A 20,654-nucleotide genomic window follows, 5' to 3' on the forward strand; every position below is an offset into this window, starting at 1 on the left:
TTTCTGTGAGTATTTGGTGGCAGTCTGACGAAGTTGCTTCAGAAGACGGCGTTAGCCGCGGAGCTCAGCTCAGAGTAAAATGAGATGAATGGGCGGGGAGATGATGACGTGACTCCCCCACCCGCCTTAACTGTCAATCCCCCACAAACACAGTCTTTCGGAATTTGCATAAGCACACCCCTTCACCTACAATTTTAACTTAGTTGCAAAACTCTCGTTTATATCCTGCATCCTCTCATTAAACTTGTATCCCGCATTACCTGTGGGCATGTGAAACGCCAGCGGTAGCCTGTCTATGAACTTAATTTAAAGTTTAGGTTTACACCTTGCTTTCTTTCCGAGGTAGCAGCACTCATGAATAATGTATTATATGTCACTCGCTCGCTTCTTATTGTTTCGCTGCCTTCTCAATTATATAATGCATGTTTTCTTAAGCGCTTTTTGGAGGTCTTCCTGGTTTTCTACGCACTGCGTTGACAGTCAGTTCACGTGATTATGTGGGAGGCGTGATGATGTCACACGAATCTCCGCCCTCCCACGTCATTGCAGCTCAACTCCATTACAGTTAATGGAGAAAAATACCTTCCAGTTATGACCATTAGGCATAGAATTTCGAAATGAAACCTGCCCAACTTTTGTAAGTAAGCTGTAAGGAATGAGCCTGCCAAATTTCAGCCTTCTACCTACACGGGAAGTTGGAGAATTAGTGATGAGTGAGTGAGTGAGTGAGTGAGTGAGTGAGTGAGTGAGGGCTTTGCCTTTTATTAGTATAGATATATTGAAATAGTTTTACTGTCAAATAATGCAAACATTACGCGGCACGTGTTTCGCCATAATTCTAGGCTCATCAGGAGTATATACTCACTACACCCCCTCTTGGGAATCGAACCTCGGACGTCAGCGCTAGAGGCGAGTGGTTCATTTATTTGACAGTATGTAGATCGGGGTGTGTATATATAGTCAAGGAGATCAGTGGGAGATTTTCCTGCAAAATCATCCATGACATACATTACAGTCAGTTCTGTTTTTAACCGAGACAGATCAAAAGGCGCTCCGTGGCTCTTGTGTTAAAGTAGAGAAGGCTGCATGCGTGAAATGTTTCTTGTATTCCCGAAACTTCTGGGGCTTGAGGAGCGTGACAAACATCAGGTTTTCGTGGTCTTGAAATCTGGTCTGTTTCTGGCAAATAATATTGTTCAGAATCTTGCCATGGAGTTGGCCGTAGTGCACGCGACGATCTTTCGCGGTGCATTCAGTGGCCTCGGAGAGTTCCTCATATCGGCTTCTATCCAATCAATGGGTCTGAATACGGTGACGTTGCCGTATGCATTCTAGAGGGCCCTACTGACACCAACTCAAAATCTGATTGGTTGAAGCAACAGGTTAATCAACATTTATTCTGTGTTAGAGTGCCTCCACAACAGATTGTGAAAGCCTCTCTGCCTGACAACAAATGATGGCTGAAATGTGATTGGTTAAATGCTTTAATACGAAACTCCGCCTCCCACGGCTATCGAGCTGCAGTCTATTCTCTCTGCCTGGCAACAAATGAAGGCTGAAATGTGATTGGTTAAATATTCTAATACGAAACTCCGCCTCATACGGCTATCGAGCTGCATTCTATTACAGTATATGGACAAAAATATGTTCCAGTTATGACCATTACGCATAGAATTTCGAAATGAAACCTGCCCAACTTTTGTAAGTAAGCTGTAAGGAATGAGCCTGCCAAGTTTCAGCCTTCTACCTACACGGGAAGTTGGAGAATTAGTGATGGGTCAGTGAGTGAGTGAGTGAGTGAGTCAGTGAGGGCTTTGTCTTTTATTAGTATAGATTTAATACTCAACCACATAATACAGTATGTAAATAAAGTCCCACTAACGTTGCGAAGATAACCATTACATATTTAAGGTGCATATCAAAGTGCCAAAATCGGATACCAGTATCCATTCTGTTTAATTTATCAAAAAACAAGACTCAGATTAAAACTGTATGCAATGAAGGTTTTAAAAAATGATCCCCATTTACATCTTAATGGCAGAAAACACGCACACATTTTGTATATACAGGCAGTAAACCTGTATGGATGTTTAAAATAGGACAATACAATAATGCACTTATACAAAACAATTAAGAACAAGGAAGTTATAATAAAGTAAAAGGTAATAATTTTAAATTAGAATTTAAGACTATCTTTTACAAAAATCAAATTCACAAAAAAGCAAAAAATTGCCAATGTCATTTTTTAAATCAGAAGAGAGCAAATATTTATGAGAGCTATACAATATTTCTGAATTATATTCATATTTCAAATTCAAGTTTACTTGATTCTGTTCACCTGAGCTTTGCTTTCTTCCAAATGCAAGAATTATTTCTCATGATAAAACTTGTACAGTAAAAAAAAAAAAAGACAGAGAGCTCCATTAGAATTAATATTCAATATACAGGATAATTGACTGAACGAAACAGTTAATACCTGTGTGAGGAGAAACTTCTCTTCACTTCATCAATGACTTGCTTTATGTTTCCAACTTCACCATCAGTGAACACAAACAGCTAAAAGAAATAAAAATACACATATACTTCACTTATTTTTTTTATTTTGTATCAACAGGTTTCAAACATTTACCGGTAATGTGAAGTAAAAAATGGAAGATAAAAAAATATATAGTAATTTTAGTATTTCAGCGAGAACTCATCTTTTAAATAAGTATTGTGGCAGGAGGCTGGGGGGCAGACCCAGCCAGGACACCTGGAAGGACCGGGAGGTGGTTTATTCGTTCCCCAGGCCACGAGGGGGCAACCACCCTGGATAAAGAAGGGAACACGGGGCCGGAGACAGTAGGCTCAAAATCATTGGGGCACGTGGCAGTCACCAGGGGGTGCCCCGAGTGTCGTAGAGCCCGGGAAACCTGCATTTCCACCACACCTGGGCAAGTGGAGGAAGAGCCTTCCAGGGGCACCTGGAGTGCTTCCGGGTGCTCATGCGGCACTTCTGCCACACCAGAAAGTGCTGCCGGAAGGTCATCAACGAGCACCTGGAGCACATCCAGGTTAACATAAAAGTGACCGCCTTCCTACAGTTGGGAAGCTAGAGTCGGGAGCGGGAGCAGGACGAAGTTCCCGTGAGGAGAGGAAAGGCGGTCCAAGGACATTGCGAAGATGGCCCGTGTTAGGGGTGTTTGGTGCGGGAGCACTGTGTGCTGTGTGGGACTGTGTCACATGTGCTGTTATAAAGTGTTTGTGTCTGTCTGGTGGTGTTCGGCAGCTTCTCACAGTATTTTAATTTGGTTGATAAATAATGTTGAGTTAACAGACACTAAACCTTTGTAAACAAAAAAAATTGACTTGTCTCATGAAATTAGTCTAGTCTAACAGGTATCTAGGTAGAAAATCTCATCTTCTGAGGTGACCAGAATAATCACCAAAAAAATAGCTGATTACTCCAGTTTTTATTGGGGCTCAGCAAGAAATTAAATATGTGCGATATCACTGTGAGACTGTAACAATACATACTTGAAGCATTATACTACACAAAACTGAATCACTGTGTATTTAATCAGACTTTTGTGACAGAAAAATTACTATTTAATAATCGTCACATATTTATTAACAAACATTGTTACCCAGTTATTACCTTTTCAAAATTTCCTACTAAGCACTCTACAAAAATGAATAAAAACATCATTAAAACTAAAAAAAAATTATGGTTTTCATTTCAATGATAAAAAGTCATAAATTCTGAATCATGCTATTCTGGGCAATGGCAGATTTTTCTCACCTGTCTTAGGTATCCTGGTTTGCAGGCTTTTCTAAAAATGTCTCGAAGGGGTGCGAAAATTTCAGTTTCTCCAAAGTTGGCATTCATGGTTTTGACTTTCTCCATGGCAGATTCCATTGTCTGCTGTGTGTACTCAACACTCTCTCTGGAAATGTGCCCATGGTGAAGGATTATAAGAGGAAGTACAACCATGAATAAGAAAAAAAAAAAGATAAAAACATCTACTGAGGGCACAGAATAATCTGCCAATGCATAAACTGCAAGCATCTCCAAGAACAACAAACATTTGCTATTGAGAAGTACACCTCACAAAGGTGAAACACCAAGCCGGACAGAAGACAGAAAGTCACTTACGATCTGGATTACAATGCAACATATCTCTGATACATCAATATCTTTCATCAAAAACAGCACTGCAGTGAGCTATCCACTCAAATAAATACAGTTCTGAGATTTCTCAGGTAAGGAAGGCAGAAGCCTTAAGGTAACGTAGTAAAATACAGTGATCATGTAGCAAGAAAGTGATAATGGATTGCATGTTGATTAGCACATGCAAGTAAGAGTTTTAATACTGACCATATAAAAACCTACAAAAACCTATAAAGAAAGGGAGGTGTTGACATCATGGCCAAAGTTTTAAGATTATTGATGGCTGTATCTAATGTGTGGGACATTCAAGTGGACATTCGCCACCTCAGCATAACATTTGTTCAGTTGCCACACAGAAAATGTACCTGATCTCTCCACACTGATATGGCAGTAAGTCCCAATAGTGTGTGAAATATAAGCAGTGCATCTGCAAAGAGAACAGACACACATACTGTATACACACTCTGCACTTCATGCGCCAAGTAATGCACAGGATAGCTGCTTTATGAAGGAGAGATCTACTGTTTTCAATATCAATATTCCTGATAATATATTATTCTTTTTTTTCTGTTGTTTTTGATCTGTTAGTACTACTCATTAATATTTATAAAGAATCAGAAATATCTTATGATGATTGTTATGTTTTATATTAAGTAGAGTAAATTATTATGCAGGCTGAGAGTCATCATCATCAAGTCCTTCCGTGAGAACCCTAAATCCAAAGAGGACTGTTTCATTTATGTTAGGTAGAATGCCCAGAGGGGACTGGGCAGTCTAATGGTCTGGAATCCCTACAGATTTTATTTTTTTCTCCAGCCGTCTGGAGTTTTTTTTTTTGTTTTTTCTGTCCACCCTGGCCATTGGACCTTACTCTTATTATTACATACTGTTAATTAATGTTGACTTATTTTATTTTCTTACCGTGTCTTTTACTCTTCTATTCTTCATTATGTAAAGCACTTTGAGCTACTTTTTGTATGAAAATGTGGTATATAAATAAATGTTGTTGTTGTTGAGAGGGGTTCCCAAACTTTTTCATATGACAGTTCGAAATCTACAAAGGCATTCATGCAGAGGGAGAAGTACAATCTTCTGGAATGGCCATCACAGTCCCCTGATTTGAATATCATCGGAAATCTATGGGATGATTTGAAGCAGGCTGTCCATGCTCGGCAGCCATCAAATTTAACTGAACTGGAGAGATTTTGTATGAAGAATGGTCAAAAATACCTCCATCCAGAATCCAGACACTCATCAATGGCTATAGGAGGCGTCTAGAGGCTGTTAGATTTGCAAAAGGAGGCTCAACTAAGTATTGATGTAATATCTCTGTTGGGGTGCCCAAATTTATGCACCTGTCTAATTTTGTTATGATGCAAATTGCATATTTTCTGTTAATCCAATAAACTTAATGTCACTGCTGAAATACTACTGTTTCCATAAGGCATGTCAGATATTAAAAGGAAGTTGCTACTTTAAAAAGCTCAGCCAATGATAAACAAAAATCCAAAGAATTAAGAGGGGTTCCCAAACATTTTCATATGACTGTATGTGTGTGTGTTTTTGTTTTTTATAAGGTGACAAGAATTAAAGCATAAAAGGAGGTTTAAGAGAATATCGTCTTTGTTATTTTTTTTTTAATATTAATAGAGCAGAATACTTATATATTTCAGATTATATGAATAATACTTTCTTGTAAGGTTTTTAAATGATCCCTGGGCAGTTGAAAATGACAATCAATCCAGAAAATCCTGGGTCACCCATTAGGTGGCATCCTCCCTACTCAAACCTGTTCAAATGGCTCTTTTCAGATCAGGAGGAGCAGTGGCCGTTTTTAGCTCCAGTTACAGACATTAAGTCCAGAATTGCTGGGCTGGTACTTATTTTCAGTTGCTCATACTTATGGTTTCATTCTTTCAGTTACTACCTAAGGATGATGATCAGAATCATAGGTGAGGAGGAATTATATTTAATAATAAATACAACAGCATTGCCCAGTAATGCAGTTTTCACATCTCTTGTCAAATAAAACACCACAGTGCTGAACTGATCTGTTTTTAAGCCCTCACAATGGAATCTAGCCTAACACCAATGTGTAGTGCTTAAATCTCTAAACAACTGACTCTCTTTCCTTCTTTACCAGTAAATAATTGACAGAACATTTTAAAAAGGCCAATGAGGTCAGCTATTTGCAGGAGCCGATTCTCATCGTGTCTTGCACTCACCTAAGATTACAGTCAGATGACAGCAAGATGACAAGATTACCAACAAACACCACATATGCACTTCTCATCTTAACACACTGAACACTCTTTAGGCCTCAGTCTTTACACGAGAAAGGAAAACAGAGAAAACTCCATAGAAATCAAATTACATTAGAAACCATCAAAAAAAGCAATTATTTCAGAACTCTCTGAATTTACTTGGTTGTGTGCACTGTATTAAATAAACTGAAGTGATGTGTTTTAATATGTTGTTTATTATGGCACCAAAGGATGTCAACATGTTACGAACTGGTTGGAAATGCAAGTACAAATTTTACTGTATCCTGTACATATTGATAATACTAGTACTAGTGTCAGCTGCATAAGGGATAACAATTTATCAAAACTGAAGATTGACAAACTAATAATCTTTGGTGTAGAAGCTTCAATAAGAGTCTGAATATACTGTAGAAAGAGGGTTTTCAGTGACTGTCAGAGAAGTCATTTCCAGCAAGTGGCCAGAGCCAGTTTTGACTGTAATAATTCCCATTGAGTAGAGCATCTGCTGAAGAGAGGTAAATGGATGAGAAGAATGGTGAAGAACAAAAACAAAAATAAGATCAAGATTTCAGCAGAGAAAATAGAACACTGAGAAATAGTAACAAAGGAAAGAAGAGAGGACAACCACAATGCCACACTACAAAAATTAATAAAAAGCTACCAGCAGTAATTACGGTAAATAATACTTATCTCCATTTTTAAAAAATGACAACCAGCCTGCCTGTCTCAGGACACTTATACCACATTTATGTAATAATAAAGATACAAGTAAAAGAAGAAAGTCCCTACAATAATCAGCACTTTCAGCATTTTATATTGATCCTTTTATGTCCCTCAGACATTTCGCTATAAAACATTTAAAACATGGCAGTGACAACAGCCACAGGAATAACCCCACCTCCTGCAGATGCTTCAGCCACTACCTCTTTTAAAGAGGGTACATCCTCCAGCTTTAGGAATTCCTCCAAGTCTTCCATTTAACTCCAGACAATACAACTTGTTGACATCAAAAGTTTCCCCACTCTTGAGGTGCATATCCTGGTTGACTTTCTGCCTATCCTTCTAAAGTTGTCAAATGTTTTTTCACAGCTTCTTTGAGGATTCCTTAAAATCATTCTCCAAGGCCAAGCCAAATTAATGGCTTAGGTTTCTCCCAAACAATAGCTTCTTCCATCTTAACTTGCTAATAATACCTTTAAACCATATTTGGAGGCCCTCATAGAAGCAGTTTTCAGACTGCAGTTTTCTTTCATTTGACAGATTTCATCACTACTGATCTTAGCAGCAGGATAATGACATGATGACACGTCCCAATTAACTCTCACCAATTTATTAAGAATTGAACAAGGGGCTGTCAGAGTTCACATCCTTGAGAAATTCCCCATGTGAATGCTAAAGGCTCTCATACATATTCAATAACCTGTACAATTTTTAACACAAGTCTCTATGAAAGCTAACAACTGAATAATTGCAGAGTGAATACTGTGGCAGATTGCTGGGGTCCTTACCTGGCTGGGATGCCTGGAAGGACCAGGAGTGGACATTAAAATCTTCCGGGACACGAGAGGGCAAATGCCCTGGACTATAAAAGGACTACGTGAAAAGAGGGAAAAGGATTTACCTCGTTGGGATATGTGGCCACCGCCAGGGGGTGCTTTCAGACTCGTGGGACCCGGAGAACTGTCACATCCAACACACCAGGCAAGATGGCTGATGAACCTGCCAGGGATGCCCGGAGTGCTTCCGGTGCAAAGGGCAGCACTTCCGCCACACCAGGAAGTGCTGCCGGAAGGCCGTCATCAGCCACCTGGAGCACATCCGGGCGGGAGTAAAAGGGGCCACCCTCTTAAACTCGAGGAGCCAGAGTCGGGAGTGGGAGTAGGACAAAGCTCCCAGGAGGAGATAGGCGGCCAAGGATTGAAGAAAAGAAGAGTGTTATTGTGGTGATTAATAGCTGCATGCATTGTGTGGTGTTCGGGACTTAAATCCTGTGTTTATATGTGCTTAATAAACGTGTGCCTTTTATAAAGATGTGGTTTCCGACTGGTAGTGTCTGGGGAAGTCTCACAATACTCATAAAAGTAAACATTTCTTTGCAACTCCATGCCATATAGAAGCAACCCTTTTGTCTACTTCTACAAAGTATAACTGCAATATACCCATTAACTTTCATAGAGTATTTCAAGTTGATCAGAAATGGGGTATGGCAGATCAATTCTAGTTATAAAGATCTCTGCTGTGTATTGAGATGAATATGACTATATTAAGATGGTATTTTTCTAATTCCCACATGTCCTGCTAAGCATAGGTTCTACTATGTTTTACACAAAACATCACTCAAGTCTGTTTTTTTAAATTTTCTCATAATCTGGCACCTTTTCATAAAGGATAAATTCGGTATTTTTCAAGTCATTTCTTCACAATCAAGGTATATATTAAATTGCCACATGAAACTGCATTCTAACATAAAGATAACATTTTATACATTTTTTAAAAATACCTAGCCTGTTCATTCCTTTTATATTGGAGGTAAGGCATACTGGAGTCACTTTATTAAGAAACGCCCTAAAACTTACTGAATGAATCAATTTTTTCAAGCCATGAATGATAACGAATATTAATCTTCATATTGAAATTACATGCATTTGAAAAACAGCACATGTTGTTTTAGGAAGGGAAGAAGCACAAAACATTGTTGTGACATTTAGCCATATTAAAAGGAGACTCTCTGTGCCCTTTACTCTGCCGCTCGTCGTACTCTGTAGCATCTTTCACAGCCAAGGGCATGGATTCACCTCAGAAAGACATTGCCAAGCACCGTTATTAACTTTGAGTGTCGATGCACAAATATGAACTGCTGTCTCTACTCTGAAGACAACCAGATGATAATAACTGAAAAAGTCATATTTACACTCACATTCTTTCCGGCTGTGACTGGATTGATAACGTAAGAATGTGCTTCAGTGAGAGAGAATATTGTGATGACCTAGGGGTATGAGAGATTGATGAATGGAATTAGCCAATGTATGCCCAAACATTACTTTAAAGGTTTCTTCAGTGAATGTTTCCCTCATTGCACCCAGATGTTTGTCTGTGACATGTGCTCCCAGCTGCCTCGTCCTTTTGCCCACTCATGCATTTTGCCTAGCTCTGGCTCACTCTGATCACCTAGGTTCAGAGGCGTTCCTCATATGATACTCTTTCGCTTGGCTCCTCACTGGTGGCTATGCTTCAGGGTTGATGGACTCTAAGGCAGCTGGGAGACGCATCTGAAGTGCTCTCTAGAGCCTGGTTTATACTTGAAGCATCCATACTGATCACTAGGGCAACATAGTAAAAATGACATTAGATTCGCTGACATCCCCGTTCACACACACAAAATTTTTTCCAACTATACATGATGTTGACACAGAGTCATATATCAATATCCATATATAGTGGAATTCGAGTAGAAGCTGGTTATGTGGGTGCCAAAATGATGAACAAAGGGCTGAATATGATATAATAAGACAGACATGCAAAATTATTTTAAGTACATCTGTTCATCATGTACCTCACATCCCTCACAACATGTTAATGGGTCTAACACATGCCACCTTATCCTTTTTTCCTCTTAAAGCCAGTAATAACAGGCACAACTTTTCTTCCATCAGCAGAGTCTCACTTCCTCTGCAGTGAAATTGTTAGTTATTTGACACTGACCAAAGAATCTTACTTACTGACTAGGAAAACTTCAATTAGCCATTCGAATGGGCCACAAAAAGTATAAAGTAAATGCACTTTAGTCTCTGATCACATTTTGTGCTGCAGTCTGTGCACAGGCTTCTCTGTGTATATACTGTATATAAGTATAAACAAGGCTTTAGTTTTGTGTCTGTACACTCCAACCCCTCCATCACCTATTGAGCATCTTAAATGCCAACTTCTCCAAGTAGTTCAGAGCTGTCATTAATGCCTTTCATCTGACTGTAAGGGGATGTAGCAGGCTGCTTTCCGTTGCAAAACTAAAGTGGACTATTAGTGATAAGGAACTACAAACTTCTTGGCATATGTCAGGAAAGTCGGGGACAATGGAAAAATCGTAAGCCTCAGGGATTCTAGTGTTAAAAGAGTACAAAGACAGGAATTTTCCGATAGCTGGTAATTAAATCTTCCAAATAAAAATGCAACTTAAACATAAAAAGCCCAAAAAAAGTTCTTGATTGGCTCTTACCCTAGTACTGAAAACGTGAGGAAATATTAAAAACACTTAAAATTAAGTTTAACAATTTTTTTCTGTTCATTATCAAGGAAGTGCACAAGTAACAAAGTAAAACTTCACACATAACTGAATGAGAACACGTTTTTCAAGTTTGTTTTATTTTTAAAAAAGTGTGCTATGGTAAACATTATATTTTAAAATAGAAAACCAATATACTTGCCATACCTTGTGGAGTGTAGCGTGGACACAGCACAGTAGGCAGGCAGAATCGAAGAGCGTCATCAGCCTGGACAGGCAGCTCTGTCACATAGGACAGGGAAACTGAAGCTGTCTGACCTGCAGGTAGGCTGCCAACACTGAGGCTGAACACATCTGGACTCTCATCACTCTCTTCCAGGAGAAATGCTTCTTGTCCACTGCTTATGGCATCATCATAGTCATCTCTTGCCTGTAACCATCAAGACAAATCTATAAATATATAATTTAAAGATGAATGACTCATTCAATCGCTAAATCAACAAAAACACTATTTCCCAGATTAGTTAAAAAGCTGAAATTTAGCAGGATGGTATATCTAGATAAGTAAACATCCATGAAGGAAGGGCATTTCAAATATAACAATATTTAGGGGTGAACTACTCCACCACCACAACAGAAAAACTAAATACTCAAAAATGTCAAAAAATGCTTTTACTGATGTGATTGAAATCTTATACTTAAAAAGACAATTATCCAACCTGTATTTTTTTATTTGTTGATAGTAATGTTTTTGCTAGTGGACACATCATCTTGTTTTGCCAAGTGCTGAGAAATGATTAAGCACACAGAAATAGACCAGCAAATGAAGACTTAGAAGGAGGTTTCATGAATCTCAAAGAAGACATGCTTAGCAAGTTGCATTTTTTGGTACACACAGCACTTCCTAATCTATCGGCTGCTTCTTCCTCCATATGATGCAGTATGAAATACAGATTCATTGGGGATTTCTGTATATGGTTATCCCCCTGGGATTACCAATCTTGCTTATATACGGTATATATACATACTGTATACTTCGGAAAACAGAGTGGGTGACAAGGGCCCTTTAGTGGTGAAATACATGCAATATTACAGAGAATAAGATCGACCAGCAAACTAATAATATTGGTAAAAATACAGTAAATAAATATCAGATACAGAAATGTGCTTAGTTACATAATACTTCTGATACATCTGATTAACCAATGCCATTATAACTGAGGTCCATATTAGAAAATTTCTTGGGTGAAAATAGGTAACACAGCAAGTAACTTATAAGTATGAAAATTATTAACTACTGACAATATTATTTCTCGATATTTTACTAAGGAACTGAAATACAGTATGCTATCTACAACTACTTATGCAATATCACATTAACCACAATGCAGATTTGATAAACATTTTTTGGTACATTTATTGTGATTGTTTTAATACAAAGACTGTGCAGGACTACAGTAACTACAGGGAAATAAAATTGATGAGCCACAGCATAAAGTTATGGGAAAGAGTAGTGGAAGCTCGGTTAAGAAGTAAGGTGATGATTAGTGAGCAGCGGTATGGTTTCATGCCAAGAAAGAGCACCACAGATGTGATGTTTGCTCTGAGGATGTTGATGGAGAAGTATAGAGAAGGCCAGAATGAGCTGCATTGGATCTTTGTGGACCAGGAGAAAGCATATGACAGGGTGCCTCGAGAGGAGCTGTGGTATTGTATGAGGAAGTCGGGAGCCGCAGAGAAATATGTAAGAGTTGTACAGGATACAGGATATGTACGAGGGAAGAGTGACAGTGATGAGGTCTGCGGTAGGAGTGACGGATGCATTCAAGTTGGAGGTGGGATTACATCAGGGATGGGCTCTGAGCCCTTTCGGATTTGCAATGGTGAAGGACAGGTTGACAGACGAGATTAGACAGGAGATCCCATGGACTATGATGTTTGCTGATGACATTGTGATCTGTAGCGATAGTAAGGAGAAGGTTGAGGAGACCCTGGAGAGGTGGAGATATGCTCTAGAGGGGAGACGAATGAAGGTCATTAGGAACAAGACAGAATACATGTGTGTAAATGAGAGGGAAGTCAGTGGAATGGTGAGGATGCAAGGAGTAAAGTTGGTGAAGGTGGATGAGTTTAAATACTTGGGATCAACAGTACAGAGTAATGGGGATTGTGGAAGAGCGGTGAAAAAAAGAGTGCAGGTAGGGTGGAATGGGTGGAGAAGATTGTCAGGAGTGATTTGTGACTACAGGTATCAGCGAGAGTGAAAGGGAAGGTCTACAGGACGGTAGTGAGACCAGCTATGTTATATGGGTAGGAGACGGTGGCACTGACCAGAAAACAGGAGACAGAGCTGGAGATAGCAGAGTTAAAGAGGCTAAGATTTGCACTGAGTGTGACGAGGATGGATAGGATTAGAAATGAGGACATTAGAGGGTTAGCTTAGGTTGAACAGTTGGGAGACAAAATCAGACAGGCGAGATTGCGTTGGTTTGGACATGTGCAGAGGAGAGATGCTGAGTGTGACAGGTGTCTGGTCATACTTACAGGTAATCTAACCTAGACACCGTTAAAATATCCGACTATGCCACCCAGTTGGGAACTCCTGAAATTTACCAATAATAGCACACAGGTTTCTTTAAATTGGGCGATGAGTAACACACAATGAAAGACACAACAGTAATTTCAGGGAAAGAAACAGTAACTTCTATTACACCAGACAATCATAAGTACATTAAAAAGATAAATGAACATAAACCAAATCTAACTGTATCAGGAAGAAAATTCCTTTTTAGAAAAGAAAGCACACAGTCCACACTCTAAAAGTCCATTAAAAACAAGAATTGGAGGATAAAACCTTTAGTGGTGCAGAGTCCAGTTTGTTCTCTGTGTTACCCCAACACATAATTGTTCAACTGTCCACGAATGCACTCTGTTCACTGGACACTCGTTTCCCAACAGAAGTTTTGTCAAAATCGTGGAATCCCTGTCAGCATATCTTCGTCGTTCCTTTTTTCCCCACTCTGGGCTCCTTGCGTTGCTGTGATCTAGGCACGCCTTAATTCTCGTCTGCCAGTTTTGCTTAGTCCTTTCATGCGGCTTCCCTCTCTCGCTGGACCCACAACTGGTGTCTCCTTGTGGAGCTGTCTCTTCCTCCCTGGAAGTAAGTGTTGCCGTCCTTGTGCCTCACGTCTTTCCAGCCAGGCACCCTCGTCTGTCTACGAGCCCCTGTGCTCTGTCCGAGTGTCTTGGCAGCGTTATCAGTGGACCATCCCCTCCCTTTGCCTTCTCCTGGCCAGAGCTTAAATCTCCTTCAGTCCCTGCAATTATCAGTTCTGGACAATCAGATTAAACAATGGCACATCTAAATTTCCTGGGTTTAACAAATAATGAAAACACAAGTTAACAAAATGTATTGTTACAAACCATTAATGAGTACAGATCTGTTGTTTAGAAACCAGTATTGTCAAACATGTTAATTGCCAAGTCAGGTAAATACAGACATCCTAAGTAAATACCGATATCCTGTAGACAGCCATCAGAATAATCAGTTACAGGATAACTCAGGAAATTGAAAAAAGGTCACCTTCTGACATGAGTATATTGGGAGAAGGATGCTAAGGATAGAGCTGCCAGGGAAGGGGAAAACAGGAAGGCCTAAGCGAAGGTTTATGGATGTGGTGAGAGAGGACATGCAGGTGATGGGTGTAACAGAACAAGATGGAGAGGACAGAAAGATATGGAAGAAGATGATCTGCTGTGGCAACCCCTATCGGGAGCAGCTGAAAGAAGAAGAAGAAGTTTTAATACAAAGACTCTTCTTTTGAAAGCTGGAAGATGATAAAAACAATGAATGACTTTCTGAAGAGTTACAGGTTACATGAATGATGATTATAGTGTATTTTATTAACTCTGCAATACTTCATTACTTTAATAATCACTAAGCACACATGTTTTATCCAAATAAGCTGCATTAGTATCCTGAACACAAAAAAAATTCTGTTCATCAACTTATGCCTTGACAGTTCACAGGACGCTGTACAACCTTCAGTATTCCTACTCCAGCTCTAATATTCTGAATTAAAGCTGCAGTCTAGAAAAACACCATATACAGTAAATGTCACTGCCTTATAAATGTAACTACCTAGTGTTAAGTTTGGAGCAATAGCACTTACTGTTTTGCACAGGAAAACTTATTTCACAATTCTGTACTTAATGTTAGAAATTTTGCTGCAAGGGTAGCCACTCACTTACCTCGTATTTCAAAAAACAATGCAAAGCTAAACAGGACAAGCTGTGTGATATGCTTTGTTCTCATGTAATCACTTTTAGTCACAGTTATATGTTAGTTGCATTGGTCTTAGACAGAGTCCAGGATCTGCTACTGAAGATAAGGCAAGTAGAAATACATCAGTGAGCATAAAACACAAGGGAAACTAATTTCAGAAGAACATATCTCTTACAAAAATTTATGACATATAAAGTATTCAGTCAAATTCACCAAATAAAGCAATAAAAATTAGGTAACATTTTTGGAATTAAGTAATTTTGGAAATTTTAATGTTAAATAGAAGTACAGTAAGCACGTGTTTTTGCTATCTATCAGAAAATATTCCCTTTCTGTTTAATTCTTTGAAAAGAGAGTTGCACTTCAATTTTTTCAAGATGATCAAAGGTGCTTGGCCCAGAAACACAAGGTGACCTTTTCAGGCGTTAAGGTTACCCGTACGTCCAGATCTCTCACCCCTAAGTCTAGAAAAAGGAGATTGCTAATTGCCTTGTCCGAACAGATTTAACTTTAGACATCCTCAATATGTCTAACAAACATTTTGATAACTTGTGCTACCAAGAGTAAGGAAGAAAATTACTGACAGGATGAGTGGATATTGCATTAGTAGTATTCTGTCCACCTAAGGTTTTTCCACTATTTATTACGGAAAGAAACAAACCCACTATACATTGTTTTATTACAACATGAACTTCATTAGTTCACATTAGTGAAGCAGAGAAGGGACAGATTGTAAATCATAACATAAAAAGGGATGTGATAAGCATGTAAGTATCAGTATTTTGTTGTCTAGCCTTGTGTAGGGTCTCCCTTTTATCCATCTGTCATAGTGAATGGCTAAAAATCTAAATAAGCTTCATCTAGTATAGAAATCTTTTAATTTTTTACCTCTAGAGCTCTGCATTTACTGAGAACAAATGTACTGCGGCCAAGTCACTGTAAGGGCAGGGTCATTCCTTGGTTACCTGTTCTTCCCAAAGACTTGAATTAGAATATAATTACCTGCTTTGGTAATTTAACTTTGGCACCTTATCCTTGAAAGTGCAGATCTATAAACATAAACTGTCACTGTAAAGAATGCGTGGAAAGTGATTAGTTTTGTCCCCCATCTCAGCCCCCTAATACTGTTATGAAATCAGTAACAGAAAAACTTATCCTTGAGTTTTGGTAGATAATCTCCAAAGCCTAGTAGCCTAGTATTGACTGACAAAATATTCGGTTTTAAAATGAAAGTATAATAATTAATAAAAAAAAGGCAGAACCTTCCTTTGTGCCACTGTGAATTACTGAAATAAATCATAGTAGAAATGGTGTCTTCTCAGGTCCTCTCATGTCATTTCTGTTTAATAGAACTTGCTGCACAATTTTTAAAGCCATGTAACCTTTATCTCCTACACTTATTTACATTTATTAAAGCAAGCAAGTCATGCCCTGTTTCTTTTTTCTTGAAAAGGAGCAAAACCTGCAACTAATATAACAGGTAAGAAGGACGAAAGTCTAAAATTGCAAGAATAATCAGAAATGGTGTAAAAGGGAAAACAGCCTGCTGACTCTTAACCTTTCTCTGGATTGCTTAGCAAATTATTAGGAATCCCTGTACACCTGCTTTTCCATGCAATTATCTAATCATGTGCCAGAAGTAACAATCCAGCATCTGAAGGTCACCAGCTTCAGTTAATTATCACATCAAACACCAGCATGAAAAAAAAAAAATTATCTCACCAACTTACGATTTTTGGTGCCAGATTGCTGGTTTTAATATTTCTGTAACTGATGGTATCCTGTGATTGTCATCAACAACACTCTTTAGAGTTTACTCAGATTGTTGTGAAAAACAAAAAACATACTGTATAGTGAGTGTCAGTTCTGAGGACGGAAATGGCTTTTTGAGAAGAGAGGTAAGAGGGGAATGGCGGACTGGATTGAGCTGACATAAAGACTATGGTAACTCAGGTGACTGGTCTGTGGTGAATGTACAACACATCAAACCTTCACTTAAATGGACTGCAACAGTAGAAGACCACATCAGGTTCCACTACTGGTAGTCAAGAACATGCTCTCCAAAACTAGATAGTTGAAGACTAGAAAAAGATGAATTTCAATTTCTGCTAAGGAACACAGATGGCAGGTGGTAGTGTAATGGTGTGGGGAATGTTTTCTTGATATACATAGGGTCCATTAATACCTATCAATCTTCGCTTGAATGCAATGGCTTATTTGAGTATTGTTGCTGACCATGTGCATGCCTTCATGACCACAATTTACCAATCTTTTAATGGCTACTTCCAGCATGATAATGCACCATGTCACAAAGCAAAAGCTGTCACTAAATAGTTTAATGAACGTGAACATGATAATGAGTTTAGTGTTCTCCAGTCATCTTCCCTGTCACTAGATCTAAATCCAACATAAAACCTTCTGGATGTAGTAAATTGGGAGACTTGCAGCATGAATGTCCGACAGACAACTGTACAGAAATTGCTGAAGCAACCTTGACAACATGGATGAGAATTTCAAAGTCATGTTTCCAATATCTTGTGGAAACCATACCACGAAGAACTTAGGCTGTTTTGAGAGCATATGAACGCCATACCTAGTAACAGTGCAATGATTCTCAGAATTTGCCCAGTGAATTTATATGTAAAAGAAACTCTGAGTTGAGGTTTAGTAACATTCTAACTCCATCCATCCATCCATTATCCAACCCACTATATCCTAACTACAGGGTCACGGGGGACTGCTGAAGCCAATCCCAGCCAACACAGGGCGCAAGCCAGAAAACAAACCCCAGGCAGGGCGCCAGCCCACCACAGTGCAACATTCTAAGTGGAAATAGTAAAAATAGTAAATATTATAGCAAATATTTTACTATTAGAAGCATGAAATGAAAATATCAGTTCAACATTCATTCATGTAAACCTTTAATATAATTGTATTAATTTAAAAAATTAAATTAATATTCTATTTTAAGTGAGTTATTCAAGTGACTAGACAAATAAATATAAATATCAAGCATAAAACAGCATAAAATATAATTTCATTCAATTTGTCCAAAAACAACCAAATTTTCAAATCACCTCTTGTTTCTCCTTAATTACGGCCTCAATACGCTTTCCACCAATTTCTGCATGGAAGTCATATACAGACGATCCATCTTCCATGGGGAAGACAAACACAGCTTCCACAGGATTAGACTCGGTGTTCTCATAGCTGAGGGTGGAGGAGACATCTGCGATGAAGCCACTAATGGAGATCTCCACTGCAATGCTTTTCAGTGGCACTGAAAAATGAAAATTGAGAAAACTCAAACTGCAAAGCTTAGAAGGAAAGCAAAAATGTCTTAAAAAGCAGCCTAGCAGTTAGACATCCACAGAGAAGAAAAAACACAAAAGCTAAACCTTTGCTGCTAAGCCTTCTCCATTGCTTCTTTTTGCGGCTAAAAAGATTAGGATATTTTTTAAACTATGTAAGTTTTTAAATATAGGTATTATTAGACATTTCATGATTAACGAAATCCACAATTATCAATCAACTGTACAGTTAAGTTGGGTATTCTTGTATTCCAAAATTTAACTGAAAAAAGGCAGTTCTTCTAGATTGCCTGTTGACCCAAATTCCAGTGTAATGATGTGCGTTTAATTAACTTCTGGCCCTGCGTTAAACAAATAATTATTTACCTGGTTCCTTTTTCTGAGTTAGAAGACCACACCTCATTTTTCTAAAAGGGAAAAACAGATGTTATTAGATTATTACTAAACAAGTTTTACCACCTACCTCAAATACCATACATTGGTAACACCGGTGTGGCAACAGCACATCTAATTGCTGCTACTTCTAAGAGAATTATGAAAAGGAAAACCTTTACAAGAACATCATCATTAACTTTTTTGCCATCTGGTCTTTCAATTACACTGACAGCAGCAGGTTTTGCTAGAAAACTATATCCTGCTAGTAATATCAGTGAAGAGTTCCAACAAATAAAGGCATTTGTTACGCAAAAGAAAAACTCTATTGCCCTAAGTAATTGTGCGATTATTTTGAGTGTAAAAACAATTAATAATGTTGTAACGATGTATGGTAAAACTAATTATTGTAACATGGAATTGACTGTTTGTTAGAGTGATTGATGTGATTAAATTATATATATTTATAATTAGTAAATCCATAAATTAAATTGAGCTTAGAGCAATGTGGTTCAGACTCGTTTGGCACAGAGCGGTCTGGTAGGACAATTGATAGCAGCGCTGTTTCATAGATCCAAGTTCAGAGGTTAGAATGCCATGGCCAGTTGTTGTCTGTGTAGAGTATGCAAATTCTTCTAGCGCCTATGTGGGTTTTATTCTGGGTATTCTTATTTTCTTTTAAATTACTAAAGAGGTCTGTGGTGGGCTGGTGCCCTGTGTTGGCTGGGATTGGCTCCAGCAGACCCCCGTGACCCTGTGACAGGATATAGCGGGTTTGATAATGACTGACTGACTAAAGAGGTACTGATTAGTTTCATTAGCGATTCCAAAATTGGCTGCTCTGGGTGTGCGTGGGCCCTGCCACGGACTGGTATTCTCTGCAGGGTTGATTCTTTCCTTTCCTGACCCTCCATTCCCCGAGACTCTCAGTTGGATTAGTTTGGTTTGCGAGCACCACATTAGTAATAATATGTAAGATGCAAAGTATTTGATATCTAGGTATAATGTGTACTTAATATAAATAGTATGATGTGTGTTATCAGAATTTTTGTTAAATTCTTACTTTCCATTATATTGCTTAAGCATGGCCTGGAAAACTACTCCTCTCTCAATGCACACTTCAGAATGATTGAACATACTAGTAGTCCACTAAATATTTACTACTTTTCTGTAGTTGTCTTTTACAGGAAAAACCTAGGATATCCTGCATGTGTGTCTCTTTGTTTAGGCTAACATACAAATTGCAGCTGATGATATATTATTTGAATGTCTTATAACATTTTAGTATAATTTTAAAGTTAGAGCATCTCGAGCTTGCCTCATCCTCACTGACATTTATCATACAGCCTGACACTTTTGAGTTGTTCTAAGAATATTTTCTGTTTATGTTGAGTTTAGTTGCAGCCTTTGCCCCTCTTTCTCCTTTTTCCATTCTTTCATGTTACAACAAACACAAGACTTCAGACAAACCTTTTCCCTGCCTGTGCTCTCCAAACCACCAGCTCTGCTCCTTTCCTTACAGCTGACTTGTATACATTGTTTCTAGCTGAGCACTTACTTGTTGTCAACTCTGTTGTACGCACAGAGGTGAGGTTTGACAACCACAAAAAAATGAAACCTGTCTAATCTTGTTTTAGGCACTATTACTGAGAGCTTGGAATGTCACTCTACACAACTGAAAGTTAAGGTGTCTGTCCATGACTGTTCACAACTCGCTAGGATTATGTAAATAAGGGCTGTAACGATTAATCACTGGAAAATGATTGGTATACCAACCTCATTTACATACTTGGAACAGTCCTGTCTCCTCTTCTCTTCACTCTGTACAACTCCAACTTCAAATATAACACCACGTCAGGTCACTTGCAGAAAATCTCAGAAGATTCTGCACTTATGGGGCAGGAATTGATAAGGGGGTGAGATAGAGTATTAGAGTCTTAGATAGAGTCAGACGGAAACCTTTGTTTCTTTTTGCAAAGAGAATTATCTGTATCTTAACATCAGCAAAACCAAGGTACTGGTTAATGACTTTCAATGCACTAAAGACCCTCTG

At 38.5% G+C, this 20,654-nt stretch overlaps 1 protein-coding gene and 1 long non-coding RNA gene across 2 annotated transcripts; both read right to left on the reverse strand.

The window, feature by feature from the left end:
* Nucleotides 1–2,497: 2,497 nt before the first annotated feature.
* LOC120523560 lies at nucleotides 2,498–3,962 on the reverse strand. The gene is made up of 2 exons (XR_005632650.1): nucleotides 3,782–3,962; nucleotides 2,498–2,556 (listed from the first exon to the last, which is right to left on the reverse strand). It is a non-coding gene; the product is annotated as an uncharacterized LOC120523560 (long non-coding RNA).
* Nucleotides 3,963–7,326: 3,364 nt separating this feature from the next.
* On the reverse strand, nucleotides 7,327–18,645 carry LOC120519832 (von Willebrand factor A domain-containing protein 5A-like). The gene is made up of 4 exons (XM_039742619.1): nucleotides 18,596–18,645; nucleotides 17,996–18,198; nucleotides 10,836–11,063; nucleotides 7,327–7,476 (listed from the first exon to the last, which is right to left on the reverse strand). The coding sequence occupies exons 1-4, from the start codon at nucleotides 18,630–18,632 to the stop codon at nucleotides 7,327–7,329; spliced, it is 618 nt and encodes a 205-aa protein (XP_039598553.1). The 5' UTR covers nucleotides 18,633–18,645.
* Nucleotides 18,646–20,654: the final 2,009 nt, after the last annotated feature.

Source organism: Polypterus senegalus, chromosome 1 (genome assembly GCF_016835505.1).
Source record: "Polypterus senegalus isolate Bchr_013 chromosome 1, ASM1683550v1, whole genome shotgun sequence".
NCBI lineage: Eukaryota > Metazoa > Chordata > Cladistia > Polypteriformes > Polypteridae > Polypterus > Polypterus senegalus.

What these genes read in the sequence shown, in the direction of transcription:
- LOC120519832 (XM_039742619.1), bottom strand. Translation starts at nt 18,632, where the DNA reads ATGAGGTGTGGTCTTCTAACTCAGAAAAAGGAACCAG. An exon ending in AACTCAGAAAAAGGAACCAG is followed by an intron (nt 18,199 to 18,595) that starts GTAAATAATTAT and finishes TTCATTTTTCAG; the next exon opens with TGCCACTGAAAAGCATTGCA. An exon ending in GCTACACTCCACAAGGTATG is followed by an intron (nt 7,477 to 10,835) that starts GCAAGTATATTG and finishes TGACAACTTTAG; the next exon opens with AAGGATAGGCAGAAAGTCAA.